Genomic DNA, 16,673 nt, shown 5'->3' on the forward strand with positions numbered 1-16,673 from the left:
AAAATTCTACTCTAGGCTGTAAACTGTTGTGAAAATGTCATTTGAATAACAGCGCAAAAGCCCTGTGATTTGAATGTTTCATTCCATTTGGATCAGTTGTGGGTTTACTCTTGACAGTTTATAAGGTATACAAAGGCACAGTAGCATGCCAGTCTGGCTATATTTTAAGTTCTGATACTGAGATGCGCTGTCTGTTGCAGATCTTTATTCTCCCAAGTCATCCTATAATAATGTGGCCACATAGGCTTCCAGCAGGCCCAGTTATTCAGGAAAGCTTAACACAGCTCTGCCGAGCAGCTATTCCTTGTGCACCTAGAACCAATAACGCTTCAATAGCCTATAGCCTAAATATTGGTCATTTAACTTTTAAAATGCATTACCTTTTATGTGCGGCATAAACACAACTAGTCACAATGTTTTAATCTGATTAGGCTACTTCAAAAGTCTCCTGTAGGCTACCGGCGCACGTTCGTCCAAAATATAATTCCAGCATTCAAACTGTGCAGATTGTGGTGTTGCATATATTTGTTGCATATCATTTGTATAATTATAAATATAGCATCACAATGTTAAATCTGATTTCCACCTAGATGATCATTGTCTGCAGCCGGCTCTGATTGTAGTGTAGTTCTTAGGAAACAGGCAGAGAGAGTTAGCTCGTCCGTGGTGGTCAGCGAATCCTCAACCTTCTGGCCCGTAGCCTTGCGTGGCATCGACTGTGCCACAAAAGCATGCTGAAGTGGCAAAGTCAATATCTACGTTCAAAAACACAGGCTTGCTACAGTTATTGTTATTTGTGGTCGTAAACATTATTTCTTGTTAATTTTATGAGGGGGAGGGTGCAATTATTTTTACAGAAAATGTTGAACTGTCCCCTAGGTGTACAAATGTATCAACCTTCAACACAGGACAAGCAGAAACACTATATAACATGTCTGTTATAGCAACAATAAAAGTAGATAACTGCATAAATCAAACTGACAGTTTAAATTAATTTTATGTTTTGATCTTTCAGCGGCTGGCAGAGACTGCAGAACAAGGTTTTTAAGTACAATTTAGACATTTTTCTGCTTATAATTTCCAACATTTGGTAGGCTACTTGTTAGTCAACTTGTCTACTTGTCCCGTCTGGGACACTGACTGGGTCCAGGGCTACTGCTGCCCTCCTCTGGGGCATCATTCTCCTTGTCTGGCCTACTGACCAGAACATTCCTCTGCTTACTGAAGTCAGCATTTCTATGATACAGGAGGAAGTCATAGATAAGGGCTGCCGCTACACCTCCACACATCGGCCCCAGTGTCACGACTTCCTCCGAAGCTGCCTCCTCTCCTTGTTCGGGCAGGCTTTGGCGTTCGTCGTCACCGGCCTTCTAGCTACTGCCGCTCCTCATCTCATCATTCCATTTGTTTAGTCTTGTTTTTGCACACACCTGGTTCATATCCCCTCATCAGTCCCTGTCTTTGTGTGTGATTGTTTCATGTGGAGGTGTTGATAGCTCGGTGGAGCCTTCTTGTACTATAACACCGGGATATTCACCTGTGTGTTTTGTTTTCTCCAGTGCGCCGTTATACTGCACTGTAGTTGTTTTACGCATTGCTGCGTACCGCTGTATTTGCTGAATAAAATATTTATTCTGTGATGTACCCTTCCTGCGCCTGACTCCGTCCAAATCACCCGCTACAGAATCACACACCTGACAGCATGGAGTCAGCAGGAGCAGGGAATATGCCTGGAGTCGTTGAGCGGGTCCGGGAGCATTCCAACATGTTAGCCAGCTTGGGCGAAGATATGGATCGGGTTCTACAGGTCGTCCAGTGCCTGGAGAGGAGAGGACCTGACCCTGCGGAACCAGCTGAGCGACCAGGTGGTCCATCTGAAGCAGGGGACGAGGACCGCGCAAGACTTTGCCCTGGAGTTTAGAACTCTAGCGGCTGGGTCTGTGTGGAACGAGCAGGTCCTCATCGACCGCTTCCGGTGCAGCCTGCGTGAGGACGTCCAAAGGGAGCTAGCCTGCCGGGATACCACGTTGACCTTCAACCAACTGGTTGACATGGCCATCCGGTTGGACAACCTGCTGGGGATTGCGCGATAAACCTCAGGTTAGACGCTGTGCCTCCCAGGAGTCATGTATATCCCTTGTCGCAGTATGAAACGGAGGCTATGGAGACATACGTCTCCGAGTCCCTGCGCCAGGGGTTCATACACTACCGTTCAAAAGTTTGGGGTCACTTAGAAATGTCCTTGTTTTCGAAAGAAAAGCAATTTTTTTGTCCATTAAAATAACATCAAATTGATCAGAAATACAGTGTAGACATTGTTAATGTTGTAAATGGCTACTGTAGCTGGAAACGGCTGATTTTTTATGGAATATCTACATAGGCATACAGAGGCCCATTATCAGCAACCATCAGTCCTGTGTTCCAATGGCACGTTGTGTTTGCTAATCCAAGTTTATCATTTTAAAAGGCTAATTGATCATTAGAAAACCCTTTTGCAATTATGTTAGCACAGCTGAAAACTGTTAACTGTGCGGATTAAAGAATAAATAAAACTGGTCTTCTTGAGACTAGTTGAGTATCTGGAGCATCAGCAATTGTGGGTTCGATTACAGGCTCAAAATGGCCAGAAGCAAATAACTTTCTTCTGAAACTCGTCAGTCTATTCTTGTTCTGAGAAATGAAGGCTATTCCATGCGAGAAATTGCCAAGAAACTGAAGATATCGTACAACGCTGTGTACTACTCCCTTCACAGAAGAGCGCAAACCGGCTGTAACCAGAATAGAAAGAGGAGTGGGAGGCCCCGGTGCACAACTGAGCAAGATGACAAATACATTAGAGTGTCTAGTTTGAGAAACAGACGCCTCACAGGTCCTCAACTGGCAGCTTCATTAAATAGTACCCACAAAACACCAGTCTCAACGTCAACAGTGAAGAGGCGACTCCGGGATGCTGACCTTCTAGGCAGAGTTGCAAAGAAAAAGCCATATCTCAGACTGGCCAATAAAAATAAAAGATTAAGATGGGAAAAAGAACACAGACACTGGACAGAGGAAGATTGGAAAAAAGTGTTATGGAAAAACGAATCGAAGTTTTAGGTGTTCGGATCACAAAGAAGAACATTTGTGAGACGCAGACCAAATGAAAAGATGCTGGAGGAGTGCTTGATGCCATCTGTCAAGCATGGTGGAGGCAATGTGATGGTCTGAGGGTGCTTTGGTGGTGGTAAAGTGGGAGATTTGTACAGATTTGTACGGTGCTTGATTGGAGCCAATTTCCTCCTACAACAGGACAATGACCCAAAGCACAGCTCCAAACTATACAACAACTATTTAGGGAAGAAGCAGTCAGCTGGTATTCTATCTATAATGGAGTGGCCAGCACAGTCACCGGATCTCAACACTATTGAGCTGTTGTGGGAGCAGCTTGACCGTATGGTATGTAAGAAGTGTCCATCAAGCCAATCCCACTTGTGGGAGGTGCTTCAGGAAGCATGGGGTGAAATCTCTTCAGATTACCTCAACAAATTGACAACTAGAATGCCAAAGGTCTGTAAGGCTTTAATTTCTGCAAATGGAGGATCCTTTAACAAAAGCAAAGTTTGAAGGGCACAATTATTATTTCTATTAAAAATCATTATTTCTAACCTTGTCAATGACTACATTTCCTATGCATTTTGCTATATTTCCTATTCAAACTCATTTCATGTATGTTTTCATGGAAAACAAGGACATTTCTAAGTGACCCCAAACTTTTGAATGGTAGTGTACGTCCCTCCACTTCACCTGCCTCCTCGAGTTTCTTTTTCGTGAAGAAGAAAGACAGAGGTCTGCGCCCTTGCATTGATTACCGTGCACTTAATCAAACTACCATTCGCTATAGTTACCCTCTACCCCTCATCTCCTCTGTTATCGAATCAATGCATGGGGCACGCTTCTTCACGAAATTAGATCTCAGGAGTGCGTACAACCTGGTGCGTCCTGGGAAGGGGACGAATGGAAGACAGCATTTAGCACAACCACGGGGCATTATGAATACCAGGTGATGCCGTACGGGTTGATGAATGCTCCATCAGTCTTCCAGTCCTTTGTGAACGAGGTGTTTCGGGACATGCTTGGTCGTGGTGTGGTGGTCTACATCGATGACATTCTGGTGTATTCCGCTATGCGTGCCGAGCATGTGTCCCTGGTTCGCAGAGTGCTGGGCCGACTGTTGGAGCATGACCTATATGCCAAGGCAGAAAAGTGTCTGTTCTTCCAACAACCCGTCTCTTTCCTCGGATACCACATCACCACCTCAGGTGTGGAGATGGAGGGAGACCGCATTTCAGCCGTGTGTAATTGGCCGACTCCAACCACGGTAAAGGAGGTTCAGCGCTTCATTGGCTTCGCCAATTACTATCGGAGGTTTATCCAGGGCTTTGGCAAGGTCGCAGCTCCCATCACCTCTCTGTTGAAGGGTGGGCCATCCCGGCTCCGCTGGTCTGCTGAGGCTGACAGGGCTTTCAGTAACCTGAGGGCTCTGTTCACCTCAGCCCCGGTACTGGCCCATCCCGATCCATCATTGCCGTTCGTAGTGGAGGTGGATGCGTCCGAGGTAGGGGTAGGCGCTATCCTATCCCAATGCTCAGGCACGCCACCCAAGCTCTGCCCCTGTGCCTTCTTCTCTAAGAAGCTCAGCCCGGCGAAGCAGAACTATGACGTTGGTGATCGGGAGCTGTTGGCTGTTGTCAGAGCCCTGACCGCGTGGAGGCACTGGCTTGAGGGGGCGAAACACCCTTTCCTCGTCTGGACTGACCACCGTAACCTGGAGTGCATCCGGGCAGCGAGGAGGCTGAACCCTCGCCAGGCCAGGTGGGCCTTGTTCTTCACCCGGTTTCATTTCACGCTGTCCTATATACCAGGCACAAAGAACGTGAAGGCAGATGCACTGTCGCGGCTGTACAACACAGAGGAGAAGCCCACAGACAACATCCCCATACTCCCGGCCTCCTGCATTGTGGCGCAGTAGTGTGGGCGGTGGACACGGACATAGAGCGGGCGTTACGCACAGAGCCATCTCCACCTCAGTGCCCAGCTGGGCTGCGGTACATGCCGTCTATTATCTGTGATCCTCTTATCTATTGGGCACACACGTCCCCCTCCTCTGGTCACCCAGACATCGGCTGTACAGTGCGCTGCCTGACCGGGAAGTACTGGTGACCTACCTTGGCTAAGGACGTGAGGGTGTATGTCTCCTCCTGCTCGGTGTGCGCCCAGAGTAAGGCACCTAGGTACCTTCCAGCGGGTAAGTTACATCCCTTACCAGTTCCACAACGGCCATGGTCCCACTTATTGATTGACTTCCTAACTGATCTTCCCCTCTCTCAGGGTAACACCACCATCCCGGTCGTTGTGGACCGCTTTTCTAAAGCCTGCTGCCTCCTTCCTCTGCCAGGTCTGCCCACGGCCCTGAAAACTGTGGAAGCCCTGTTTACTCACGTCTTCCGGCACTACGGGGTGCCAGATGACATAGTGTCTGACTGGGGTCCCCAGTTCACGTCTAGGGTCTGGAAGGCGTTCATGGAACGTCTGGGGGTCTCGGTCAGCCTGACCTCTGGGTTTCACCCCGAATCTAATGGACAGGTGGAACGGGTGAATCAGGATGTGGGTAGGTTCCTGCGGTCCTACTGCCAGGACCAGCCGGGTGAGTGGTCAGTGTTCTTGCCATGTGCCGAATATCCCCAGAACTTTCTCCGCCACTCCTCCACTATCTCCTTTTCAATGTGTTTTAGGGTATCTGCCGGTCCTGGCACCGTGGCATCAGAGCCAGACCGAAGCTCCTGCGGTGGATGACTGGTTTCGGCACGCGGAGGAGATGTTGAACACCGCCCATGTCCACCTCCAGTGCGCTGTGCGTCGCCAGAAAGCCAATGCTGACCGCCACCGCAGTGAGGCCCCTGTCTTTGTACCGGGTGATCGGGTCTGGCTCTCGACCCGGAACCTGCCCCTCCGCCTGCCCTGCCGGAAGCTGAGCCCGCGGTTTGTGGGGCCGTTCAAAGTCCTGAGGAGAGTTATCGAGGTTACGTATAGGTTGCTGCTCCCTCCTGATTACCGTGTTAACCCCTCGTTTCACGTATCTCTCCTCAGGCCGGTGGTGGCTGGTCCGCTCCAGGAGTCTGAGGTGCGGGAGGTCCCTCTGCCCCCTCTGGACATCGTCACCGGCCTTCTAGCCACTCCGCTCCTCATCTCATCATTTCATTTGTTTTGTCTTGTTTTTACACACACCTGGTTCATATCCCCTCATCAGTCCCGGTATAAGTATTTCCTCTGCCCCCCATGTCTTTGTGTGTGATTGTTTCATGTGAAGGTGTCGATAGCTCGGTGGAGCCTTCTTGTACTGTATCGCCGGGATATTCACCTGTGTGTTTCGTTTTCTCCAGTGCGCCGTTATACCGCACTGTAATTGTTTTACGCATTGCTGCGTACCGCTGTATTTTCAGAATAAACAATTTATTCTGTGATTTACCCCTCCTGCGCCTGACTCCGTCCAAATCACCAACAATTAAATATCTGTACTGAACGAAGAGAATTGCTATGTGGAACACGTCTCTGTTTTCTTTTTTTTTGTCTGAATGAGACCAACCTGGATAATTAAAATTAATGCCACATCCAGTGAAACTGATCTGAGGATAGAAACAATTCACAAACTCTATACCAGTCATTCATATTCAGCGTGATAGCATGGGAAAACACAGGCAAACACATGCACAATTCCATCAGAAATTAAAATACATTTTAAATAATAGCCCATGTTTATCCTATTCTTATTGTGATGACAAGACAATAGTTAATTGAACGGTGGGCAGTTAGGCCACAAAAAAACACGGTAATCTATTGCAGAGATGCAATCTATTCCTCTCAGTTCCTATAACTTAATGTTAAACACACACTACAGGAGTGTCCTCTTTAAGATTACCCCTTGCATTTTATGGCATGCTTATGCTATACTGTACCACTATATTGCACTTACACTGGAGATTTTATGGATTTTCCTGAAGTTTGTTTATAGCAAGACTATAATCTACTGTAGATCTACAGTGTAAAGCTGAAGACATGTTTATCAGCACACATGTTTGAGTAGCATTATTCACTTACGGCTGCAAGATGTCCCAGACCCACAGAGAGCCCGATGGCCAGAGGGGCAGAGCCGGTGATATCCCCACGCCTTTTATCAGTCACTGCTATGACACACAGGACCAGCTGGAAGGTAGCCAGGAACTCGATGCCGAACCCTTGTCCTACACTTATCTTATTTAGCTGGAAAAGACAGGAGAGGATATGATGAGCTTGTGAAACATTAGGTGGTATCTGAGATGAGATCTGAGATGTATGACGGCTCAAGCGTTGATTAAGTCAGTCTGATTTAAAGTACATGAGTGTCAGCTTAATTTAGATTACAATTTTCCCAAATGTCTTCAACATGTCTGAATCAATTCCATTTTAAATGAATTAATTCCAAATGTATATTTTCAGCATTTTAATACTTAAAGTGGAAATCTGCAATTGGTACATCATTTTGTGTACTTTTAAATTAATTATACAGTATATATCCATTGATTCCTGAAGAATATAACTTATAAATCCCCATCAGAACCCCAAATATAAGCATATTTAACTCCTTTTTTTAATGTATTTTTTTTACAACATAATTGTAAACAAACACTATATAGCCTCAAAACATGGTTCAAACTTTTATTTTGTTAACATGGATGGTCAATCTTTGCATCCATAGTGCTGTATATAAATTTGAAAGTGATTACATTTTCCCAGACCCAGCACTCAGCTTTCTCCTAAAACAGTGGCCGGGTGACCGCTTTGTTATTGTTTGAAATCTCTCCATATTAGCCAATAATCTGAAAACAGTCAAAAGTGATGTCCACTCACATGATTGACCCCCAGTGCATCAATGTTTTGATAGCTTGACTCCATACACTATGGCACTAGCTACTACAGCTCCCAGCATCTGAGCCAGGATGTAGAACACCGCCTTGAACACACAGATCTGGCAGCTGACCAGCAGACCCAGGGTGATGGCTGGGTTCAGGTGGGCTCCACTGATGTGGCCCAAACTCTGGGCCAGCGTGGCGATGGCCAGACCAAAGGCTAACGCTACTTTAACCTCCTGGTCAGGCTTGGAGTTATGGGTATTCCCGATAGCAGAGGAGATACCGATGAATATGAAGAGGATCATATCGATTAACTCTGCTAGAACGGCCCGCCAAAATGCCCAACTTCTCAATGTGGTGTTGGGTGGTGTTTGTGTTGTGTCTTCAGTGATACTAACAATGCAAGCCAAGCAGCATTTATACCACAGTGTTACTGTAGGTCCCTAGTGAAAGTGGGAGGATGCTGACATTGACATTCAAAGTAACAGGAAATACAACTTTAACAAGGAACTTGAGGTTTCACCCCTTTTTCTCAGTCACCCCATAAAAGATGTACCTCAGTTCTAAACAGAAATTGTTACACTGAAAAGTGACCAAGAAACATGACTATACAGGAACTCTTAAAACACATTCTCTAAAATTCAATTGATTTACATTTGTCAAATATCAATATGTTAAATTTAGAAATTAAAATTAAAGATTGTTAAAGTTGAAAACAGGACATTCAAATGGATGACCATGCTTTATTTCTGACAAGAAGCCAAACATGCTACAGGGTGTATCAGTCATCACAGACAAATACAAAACGGTATCTTATACGTCTAGTATTATTTGAACACTGTTACTTAGTCCCTGCAAGATCACCGGCCTCCTCCAGTAGGGGTTCCTCCTCCACTTTGGTCTCTAGGTCCTCTACGTCTGGGCCACAGCACAGGACCTTCAGGCGATCTGTCATCTTCTCAGACCTGGGATGGAGGAGGAAGTCAGAGCAGAGCCGCCACCAGACCTCCACTTATAGGCCCGGTCCAGTACACCTAGAAGGTACCAAAACAAAGGACAATTTTCATTACACAATTGACACAAAGGCATTCATTTTCATAGGATTGATCAAGCATAGGGTTAGCATCTCTCGCTGGTCCAAACTGAAACATGCTAGTTACAGACTGTTCATATTCAAAACATACCCAGTGGTCGTCCAAGGCTTTCAGGATGATTGCATTGTGTAGCTGATCTGTAGAATTAATGGGCCGAATTGAGTGGAAAGACCAGTGGACTATTTACCTTTACATGAACATTAGGCTAGTGTTCAGTAGGTGGGCAACATTTTGAAATGTTAAGAAACTACCTGAACTCTTCCAATAAGAATACAGATTTTTTTCATTTAGTGTCTGAAAACATTTTTGCTATGGTGTGCCCTACTGAACATGACCCAGGTGTGTTACAGCTGGCGTTGAGACTAGTGAGGTAAATTATCCAATTTGTGTGTTATACCACTGCACTGCAAGGCATGAATCGTTTCCAGGGTAGATTAAAACAATATAATGGCTTTGATTTACTCACCCCTACAAGGTGTCCAAGACCTACTAAGGGCCCGATTGCCAACAGCAGGACATCAGAACCTGAGACATCACTCCACCTTCTATCAGTGGTTGCTATGACACACAGCACAAGCTGGAGGGTGAGAATAAATTCTATGCCAAAACCTTGATTCCATTAAACTACAAGAGAAGAGAACAGGGAAGCATTTAGTTAGTCTCGCCCCGCATAACCGTCAGAAAATACAATGGAATTACCATCATTCCAAGGATGTATTTAAGCAGAGGGAGTTGAAAGATAAGGCGGCTCTGTTTCATTCAGCTCCAACAATGGCTGCCAGGAAGGGAGAGCTTATTATAAAAGGACAAAATTAGAGGAAAACACATTAACTCAATGCATAGAGCTGTTTGATGAACGTGCCGCTCTTGATTCAATACATGGCTAACACGTTTAGAGGACATTGAAATCTAAATCTTGTCAACGTGTTGCAACTCCTGTACAGAGGCCTGAGCTGGAGCGGCATATGCTACAAAGGACTCCATTAACATGGAAATTCAGTTTTCACTTAAATCCCAAGTTAACTTGTGTATAATGTAAATTATTTTGGGATCAACTCATGGTAGGCTACTGAGTCAGTGACTGTCCGTCGTCGGTATGCAAGACACACAATTCCCCAAACATCACTAAATTTCCAAACGTGTGGAGCAAACATCACATAACACCACCCTTTCAGTTACAAGGCATTAATCCCATAAACTGGAATCACATGCACCACACTTACTTTCTTAACACCAAGTGAATCTGTGGTTTTTGGCCTGACTTCCAACACTATAACACTAACCAGCATCTGGGCCAGGATGTAGAACAGAGCTCTGAGGATGCTGAACTGGCAGCTGACCAACAAACCCAGGGTGATGGCTGGGTTCAGGTTAGCTACAGATTGTACACCAGATAATGTGATATGACCATTTTTGGTGTCCATTACTGGGAGTTTCTCCTTCAGGAAACATACTAGAGAAATACTAAAAGAGCAAATGTTCCATAGCCTGTAGGTAGGTAGGCACTGGTTGGTTGGTTGGTTGGTTGGTTGGTTGGTTGGCTGGCTGGCTGGCTGGCTGGCTGACTGACTGACTGACTGACTACAGATAGTTCAGCACTTCTGCTCTTTTCTATAATATGTAGGGAACACAATATATGTCTATACTTGGCATGTAGGTTTCTTACTTATGGGTGGCACAAATTGGGATATGGGGGAGGGGAATGGGCAGGATATATGCAAATTAAATACTGTTTACTATAGTTTAAAAAATTGGAGGGTTATGTCCATTCATTCTATACAATTAAATTCTAGCTGTAAGGGTCTGAATGTTCAACCTAAATTAATAGGCCCCTTCTATTGAGCAGCAAGCCAATTGAAATGGGAATGCAGATCAATTTATGTATCTGCTGTGCCTATAACATACATGTATTTTCCCTTTCTTTTATTATGATCAAGGCAATCAATCTATTTTGTTACATTTTGATAAATTAATATAAAATGGTTTATCTGTTGATACACCATGTTGTGGTGATTTGCATAGATTCCCATAAACTAAGAACAACTATATCCTCTCTAGTCACCAACAAATTTGTGCTTTGGTCACTGTGGTATTCAGATATTACGAATGGGGAACTTTGTAGCCTACAACAAATCAGATGGTTATTGTTCACTGAATTATTCACTGTATTTTGAGTAGGTCAAACTGATTGATGTGAATCTGTGTAGGGAAATGTGGTCATTGAATCCTGACAATAACACCAAACAATCCTTCACTTCAAACAACAGACATTTCAGAAAGGTTGGTCAGAATGAGAAACCAGTCATGCCCACGCCTCTGATTTATGGTTTGTCCCACCCAAAGAAGAAAGCCAAAACCTTTACAATTGTTTCCAATCAAGTTTTGAATCCCATATTGCCTCTAATACTCTCTGCTTTTACTTTTTGTAACCACATAAAATGCAGATAAGACTGGGGTGTGTTAAAAGTTACTCATATTTTTTCAATAAATTTAACTGGCTCACGCATGCAGTGGACAGCAGCCAGTTAACAGCAATTCTAGTTAAGGAAATGGACTGATGATGACGATGACGGTGATGAACAGGATGATGATAAGGCTATGGGTCCTGAGCCTAAACAGTGGTGTTACTGTAGTCTAGTTCAGATAGTACTTCAACGTTGACTGAAAATTGACTGAGTACTGTTTGGATGTAGAGAATGGATATTGCCAGTGGCGGCTCCTGAAAAAATTCTCAGGAGGGGCAATTTTTCTGATGATTTAGGTGACCTACACACATTTTAAAAAAGATATGTCCAGCAACAACATGAAGACAGGGGCAGCATATAAGTCAATACCAGAAGCATTTATTGACTGATCTGGGGAGATGGATTCCAGTTTCTGTGACAGATTATAAATAATCTCTGATGCCTTTGTTATATTAGCTTTTGGTTGAATGTACTGTCGTAGTAAATATATAATGTTATAGCTTGGTCTGACTAAAATCTTGTGCATGACCCATTTTGTGTTGGGCGTTTGTTTTCAATCAATGCTGTTCCTATCCTATAACAATGGACAAAAGAGTCCTATCTTGTCAGCCTTGTCAGCAGGTGGCCAAGGACAACACCCACACCATAGGTCTCTCAGTTCTTCCAACTCACGAGTTCTTGCTCTGAGGACACACACACACACACACACACACACACATCATCACTGATAACACACACACACACACACATCATCACTGTTAAACACACACACACACACACACACAAAAATCCCATCTCTTTAGGCTGAACATTTGAAGACAGAGAACCCGACTCAGAGCCAATGCAACAGTGGAGGTCGCCCAACTCATCAGGACCAATCAGAAGATCAGAACTACTAGATTCAACCTACATCATTTATTGTATAAAATGTCTGCACACAATGTTTTCGGGGCTCTCTTCTCCCTAAGAGTTTGACGAACGAGTCCGTGCACGCGATTCCAGATATCTTTACCTCTGAATAAACTGCCTTTATTATACCATATCCACCCTGTCCAAAGTCTCTACTTGGTCTCAGTTCTCCAGTAAACTTGTGATTATCAACAGTACACAACGGTAACAAACAATTGGGGGAACTCACGGGGCAGATAGTAAGGTCGCAATGACACAGAAAGCAGTTCAATGTCGGGGTACAGAGTCGCTCTCTTACCAGGATCGCGGTCCGCTCTGACCAGGGTGAAGCCGGCCGGCTCCACTTCTCTGTCCGGGACTCTGTCATCCAGCCAAGTCTCCCAGCTGTATTGGGATTCCGCTGCCAGCAGCGTTTTCATTATTTAGTCCGTTCGTAGCGGGTATGTACACGATCAACAAGATCAGTCCAAAACCAACCACTGGAAATCCATGGTTGGCAGAATGTTTGTAAACTAAGTCTACAAATTAAAAACATAAAATAACGCCACACTGCAGGTCGCAAAAGAGACGCTGCTAGCCGCTATTGTCTTAGTTACGTTCATGGTTACGTCACGTATGACGAAAGCGCGTAAGTGCAAGCCCACAGACACCCATAGAGAATGTATTGAAAGCTTTGAAATTTGAAAAAAATAGATTTTACATGACAGGCTATGAGAGACTTCTGGGCGATTTTCAACTTGACTGAAATCGCCCCAAAAACGGGCGGGGCCATTTGAAGCACGACTTTAGCCTGATTTGACATTTAGTGGCTGGCAGATCAGACGTGAACACTGATAACTACTGTTGCCGTGATATAATTGATTAGAAAAAAAATCCCTTCCTTTTCCCGTTTGGCAGTGCGTCGCCCATATCGCCCTATTGAACAGGCCGTCCCTGGATATTGCTAAAGTAAACAGTTTATGAAGAGACAAATGCCAAGAGGGGAACATCTGTTAACATCTGGTGTTTTATTTACGTACAAAAGGGTGCACACAGAAATACATATATATCAAGAAATAAAAAGTTCTTACATAAACAGGTACATAGAAAATATACAAAAACAAATAGTTCTATATATAGAATACTGATATGGGAAATATTTTAACAAAGAGCAAGATGTTCCAACAACTCTTGTTAAAGATGTTTAGAAATTGAAGTGAATACTCAACAGTGGAGACTGCTGAAGGGAGGACGGCTCATACTTATGGCCGGAACAGAGCGAATGGAATGGCATCAAATACATGGAAATCATGTGTTTGATGTATTTGATACCATTCCACTAATTTGGCTTCAGCTATTACCACGAGCCCGTCCTCCCCAATTAAGGTGCCACCAACCTCCTGTGATACTCAAGTGACAATTTGCCTACTAATCGGTAGTTCAGTGGTGTGATTTTCAATGAAACAGGCCTAATACTTCACATCAAAATAAAAATGCTCCTCTTATTTGAAATTGTTTATCATTATTTTGAAATAACAATTCAACTGCTGCCATTTTAAAGGAAATGTCAAGGTTTTCTTTACAGGAGTATACTGTTGGTAGATAATCTAAAGTCCTATACACTATTTGGTGTTGCTATGACAACACTACTTTGTTGATGACATTTCCACAGCAGCAGTCTCCTCTCCATTAACATTATAGTCTCCCACCAGGCCACTAACAAGGACCTTCATGCGTTCAGGGAAGTCCTCAGATTTGGGATACAGTAGGAAGTCATAGACCAAAGCAGCTGCCACACCTCCACTCATTGGCCCCACCCAGTACACCTGCCATGGTGCAAAGAAGTCAATCGATTAATCAACAGATTGGAGACAAATATTACAGGGTTAACTTTAACTTTGCTTTCAATAGTTATATCTTGGACTTTACAATGAAACAATAGAGATGCTGTCACTCAGTAACTTCTTTATTGAAAGTAGATCAGCTTTGGTAATCCTTTTACAAGTTTATTGAATTTACTGGTCATGGAATTGATGTCACACTAAATGCAAGGAATCTGAAAACACACGTGCCTGCCCACACATGCTCTCCACTTACCCAGTGATTTGTATAATCATTCATGATCAAAGCTGGTCCAAAGGATCGGGCAGGGTTGATACCACAGCCTGTGTAGCTGATCTGTACACAACAACAACAACAAGAGAAATATATGACGACAATATGAGGGATAAGAAGATCTGTTGTAAAATCTATTGAAATAATAGTTTATGGTTGTAGGATTAAGGGGTAAATTCAAGTGTCAACATTTGCACTGAGTAAAATTAAGCTTTCATTCAATGGTGATTTATCACAATAACACTTTCTAAATCCATGCTTTGTTAATCAGATGCATGTGTCAGAGGAGATACCTTGTTGACAAACTACTATAAGTAACTTACGGCTGCCAAGTGTCCCAGAGCGACAGAGAGCCCGATGGCCAGGGGGGCAGAGCCGGTGACATCACGCCGCCTTTTATCAGTCACTGCTATGACACACAGGACCAGCTGGAAGGTAGCCAGGAGCTCGATGCCAACGCCTTGGCTGGCACTGACACCATTTAGCTACGAGGGGAAAGGAGGGGGGCAGAGGGGGAAACAAACAAAAACAATTTGTCAGTGTGCATCAGCGTGATGGATGATTTTCTCAACTACTTTGTGCTATTCTAAATAGCTGGCAAAGCAAAGGCTTCACTGGTGAAGTGGAGGATGAGGAGAAAAAATCTCATTTGAAATCTAAATCAGCCTGATTATAGTGTAATTATAATTTGGCAAAGTCTGAACAAGTCTTAGTTTGCTCACTCATTGAAATTGTACATGATTGAAAGATATGTTATCTTACAGACTTTGCTAATGCTCAATTTAGATCATTTAGAATTACGTTAATGCCAATAGATATGATGATCCTCTGTATCAATAGCTTAAAAGACAGATATAACTTGGTGTCTATAGGAGGCGTGGTTTTGCTGGCATGGGAAAGTAACTACCATGCAGCTGTACATCCTATATTCACTAGAGGACAGCAGAAGCACCTATGCTTAGTATGAGTTAGTGTGAGTACAAAAAAACATCACATGATTCTGTTTGTCAACTGTTTGCAGCCGGTGCATCCAAGTACACTCTAATCAAACATGAATGGCATCCCATTTGAGTCCCTTCAAAAATCATTGAGTCTAACTTAATTAAACTAAGTTCAATCAACTATTTTATCAATGAAGTGCATGCAGGTTCACATGCATTACTGTTTCCCAACAACTATGAGATACAATATACATTTATCAAGAAATTGCACACTGCAAACATTTCCCATTAAATGGAATTGAAAGCCAACATTTCTAATGAAACAACACCAGCAAATTGTTCAATTGAAATTTACATTCTGAAACATATTAACCAAAATGTGCCACTCACAGCATTGACCCCTAGTGCAGCATTTTCCTCTGGCCGGGTTCCGTAGACAATAGCACTGGCCAGAGCAGAGCCCAGCATCTGAGCCACGATGTACATCACCCCCTTGAACACGCTGATCTGGCAGCTGGCCAGCATGCCCAGTGTCACCGCTGGATTCAGGTGGGCTCCACTGATGTGGCCCAAACTCTGGGCCAGCGTGGCGATGGCCAGACCAAAGGTCAGAGAAACCTTCACCTCCTGGTCAGGAGCGGTGTTGTTTGAGTTCCCAATTGCAGCTGAGATGCTGAGGAATATGAACATGGTCATCCCCACGAGCTCGGCCAGTACGGCCCTCCAGAATGCCTTGCTCTTGAACTCTCTCATCTTGGCTGCAGCCTGGGCCTATGGTGGTCTTCTCTGAGATGGGCTGTAGTGTGGTGTGTCAGTGGAACTCACAAACAACATCAACAGGCTGCATTTATAAGGCTGCTGCTGATAATGAATGGAGGCGGGTTCTAAAAAGTGAAAGGGAAGGGAGAAATCCAAAAGGCTTTTTTTCTTCTCCCCCCCTTCCCTCACTCTTTTACTGGTCTTCCTCTCCCTCTTCCCTCCCTCCTATCCCTCTCTTGTTTCCCGTACTCCCTGCCCTTACCTCCTCTTTTTTTCTCTATTTGGACTTTCAGTAGTAGTGGTGTAGAACAGGCTGTAGTAGGACATAGATGAAGTTGTATTTGGTGGCACTGTGTTTCTCCATTCATAAAGACATCTACAGTAGCAAGACTTTCTGACTACAGTGTAAGGTGAGAGTCCACAAGGTTCGTTGCTTGGGATTTCTAATTACGGTGTTATTGGAACATGTTTCATCTTCAAATATTA

At 44.1% G+C, this 16,673-nt stretch overlaps 2 protein-coding genes and 1 pseudogene across 3 annotated transcripts; all 3 read right to left on the reverse strand.

Moving 5' to 3' along the window:
• Positions 1-1,115: 1,115 nt before the first annotated feature.
• LOC311098879 (aquaporin-1-like) lies at positions 1,116-8,880 on the reverse strand (annotated as a pseudogene). Its single transcript has 5 exons — positions 8,771-8,880; positions 7,924-8,318; positions 7,135-7,296; positions 6,623-6,662; positions 1,116-1,318 (listed from the first exon to the last, which is right to left on the reverse strand). The product of its transcript is annotated as an aquaporin-1-like (transcript).
• Positions 8,881-8,908: 28 nt separating this feature from the next.
• On the reverse strand, positions 8,909-10,443 carry LOC311098880 (aquaporin FA-CHIP-like; the record flags this gene model as incomplete). The annotated part of the gene is made up of 4 exons (XM_084139437.1): positions 8,909-8,959; positions 9,486-9,628; positions 10,199-10,217; positions 10,303-10,443. 4 exons carry the CDS (start codon positions 10,441-10,443, stop codon positions 8,909-8,911), a joined length of 354 nt encoding a protein of 117 aa, XP_083995563.1.
• A 2,937-nt stretch (positions 10,444-13,380) lies between these two features.
• Positions 13,381-16,291, reverse strand: LOC311150436 (aquaporin FA-CHIP-like). The gene is made up of 4 exons (XM_084187922.1): positions 15,819-16,291; positions 14,811-14,972; positions 14,470-14,550; positions 13,381-14,198 (listed from the first exon to the last, which is right to left on the reverse strand). The coding sequence occupies exons 1-4, from the start codon at positions 16,179-16,181 to the stop codon at positions 14,019-14,021; spliced, it is 786 nt and encodes a 261-aa protein (XP_084044048.1). The 5' UTR covers positions 16,182-16,291; the 3' UTR covers positions 13,381-14,018.
• Positions 16,292-16,673: the final 382 nt, after the last annotated feature.

Source organism: Coregonus lavaretus (assembly GCF_964263955.1).
Source record: "Coregonus lavaretus genome assembly, chromosome: 23".
NCBI classification, from domain to species: domain Eukaryota; kingdom Metazoa; phylum Chordata; class Actinopteri; order Salmoniformes; family Salmonidae; genus Coregonus; species Coregonus lavaretus.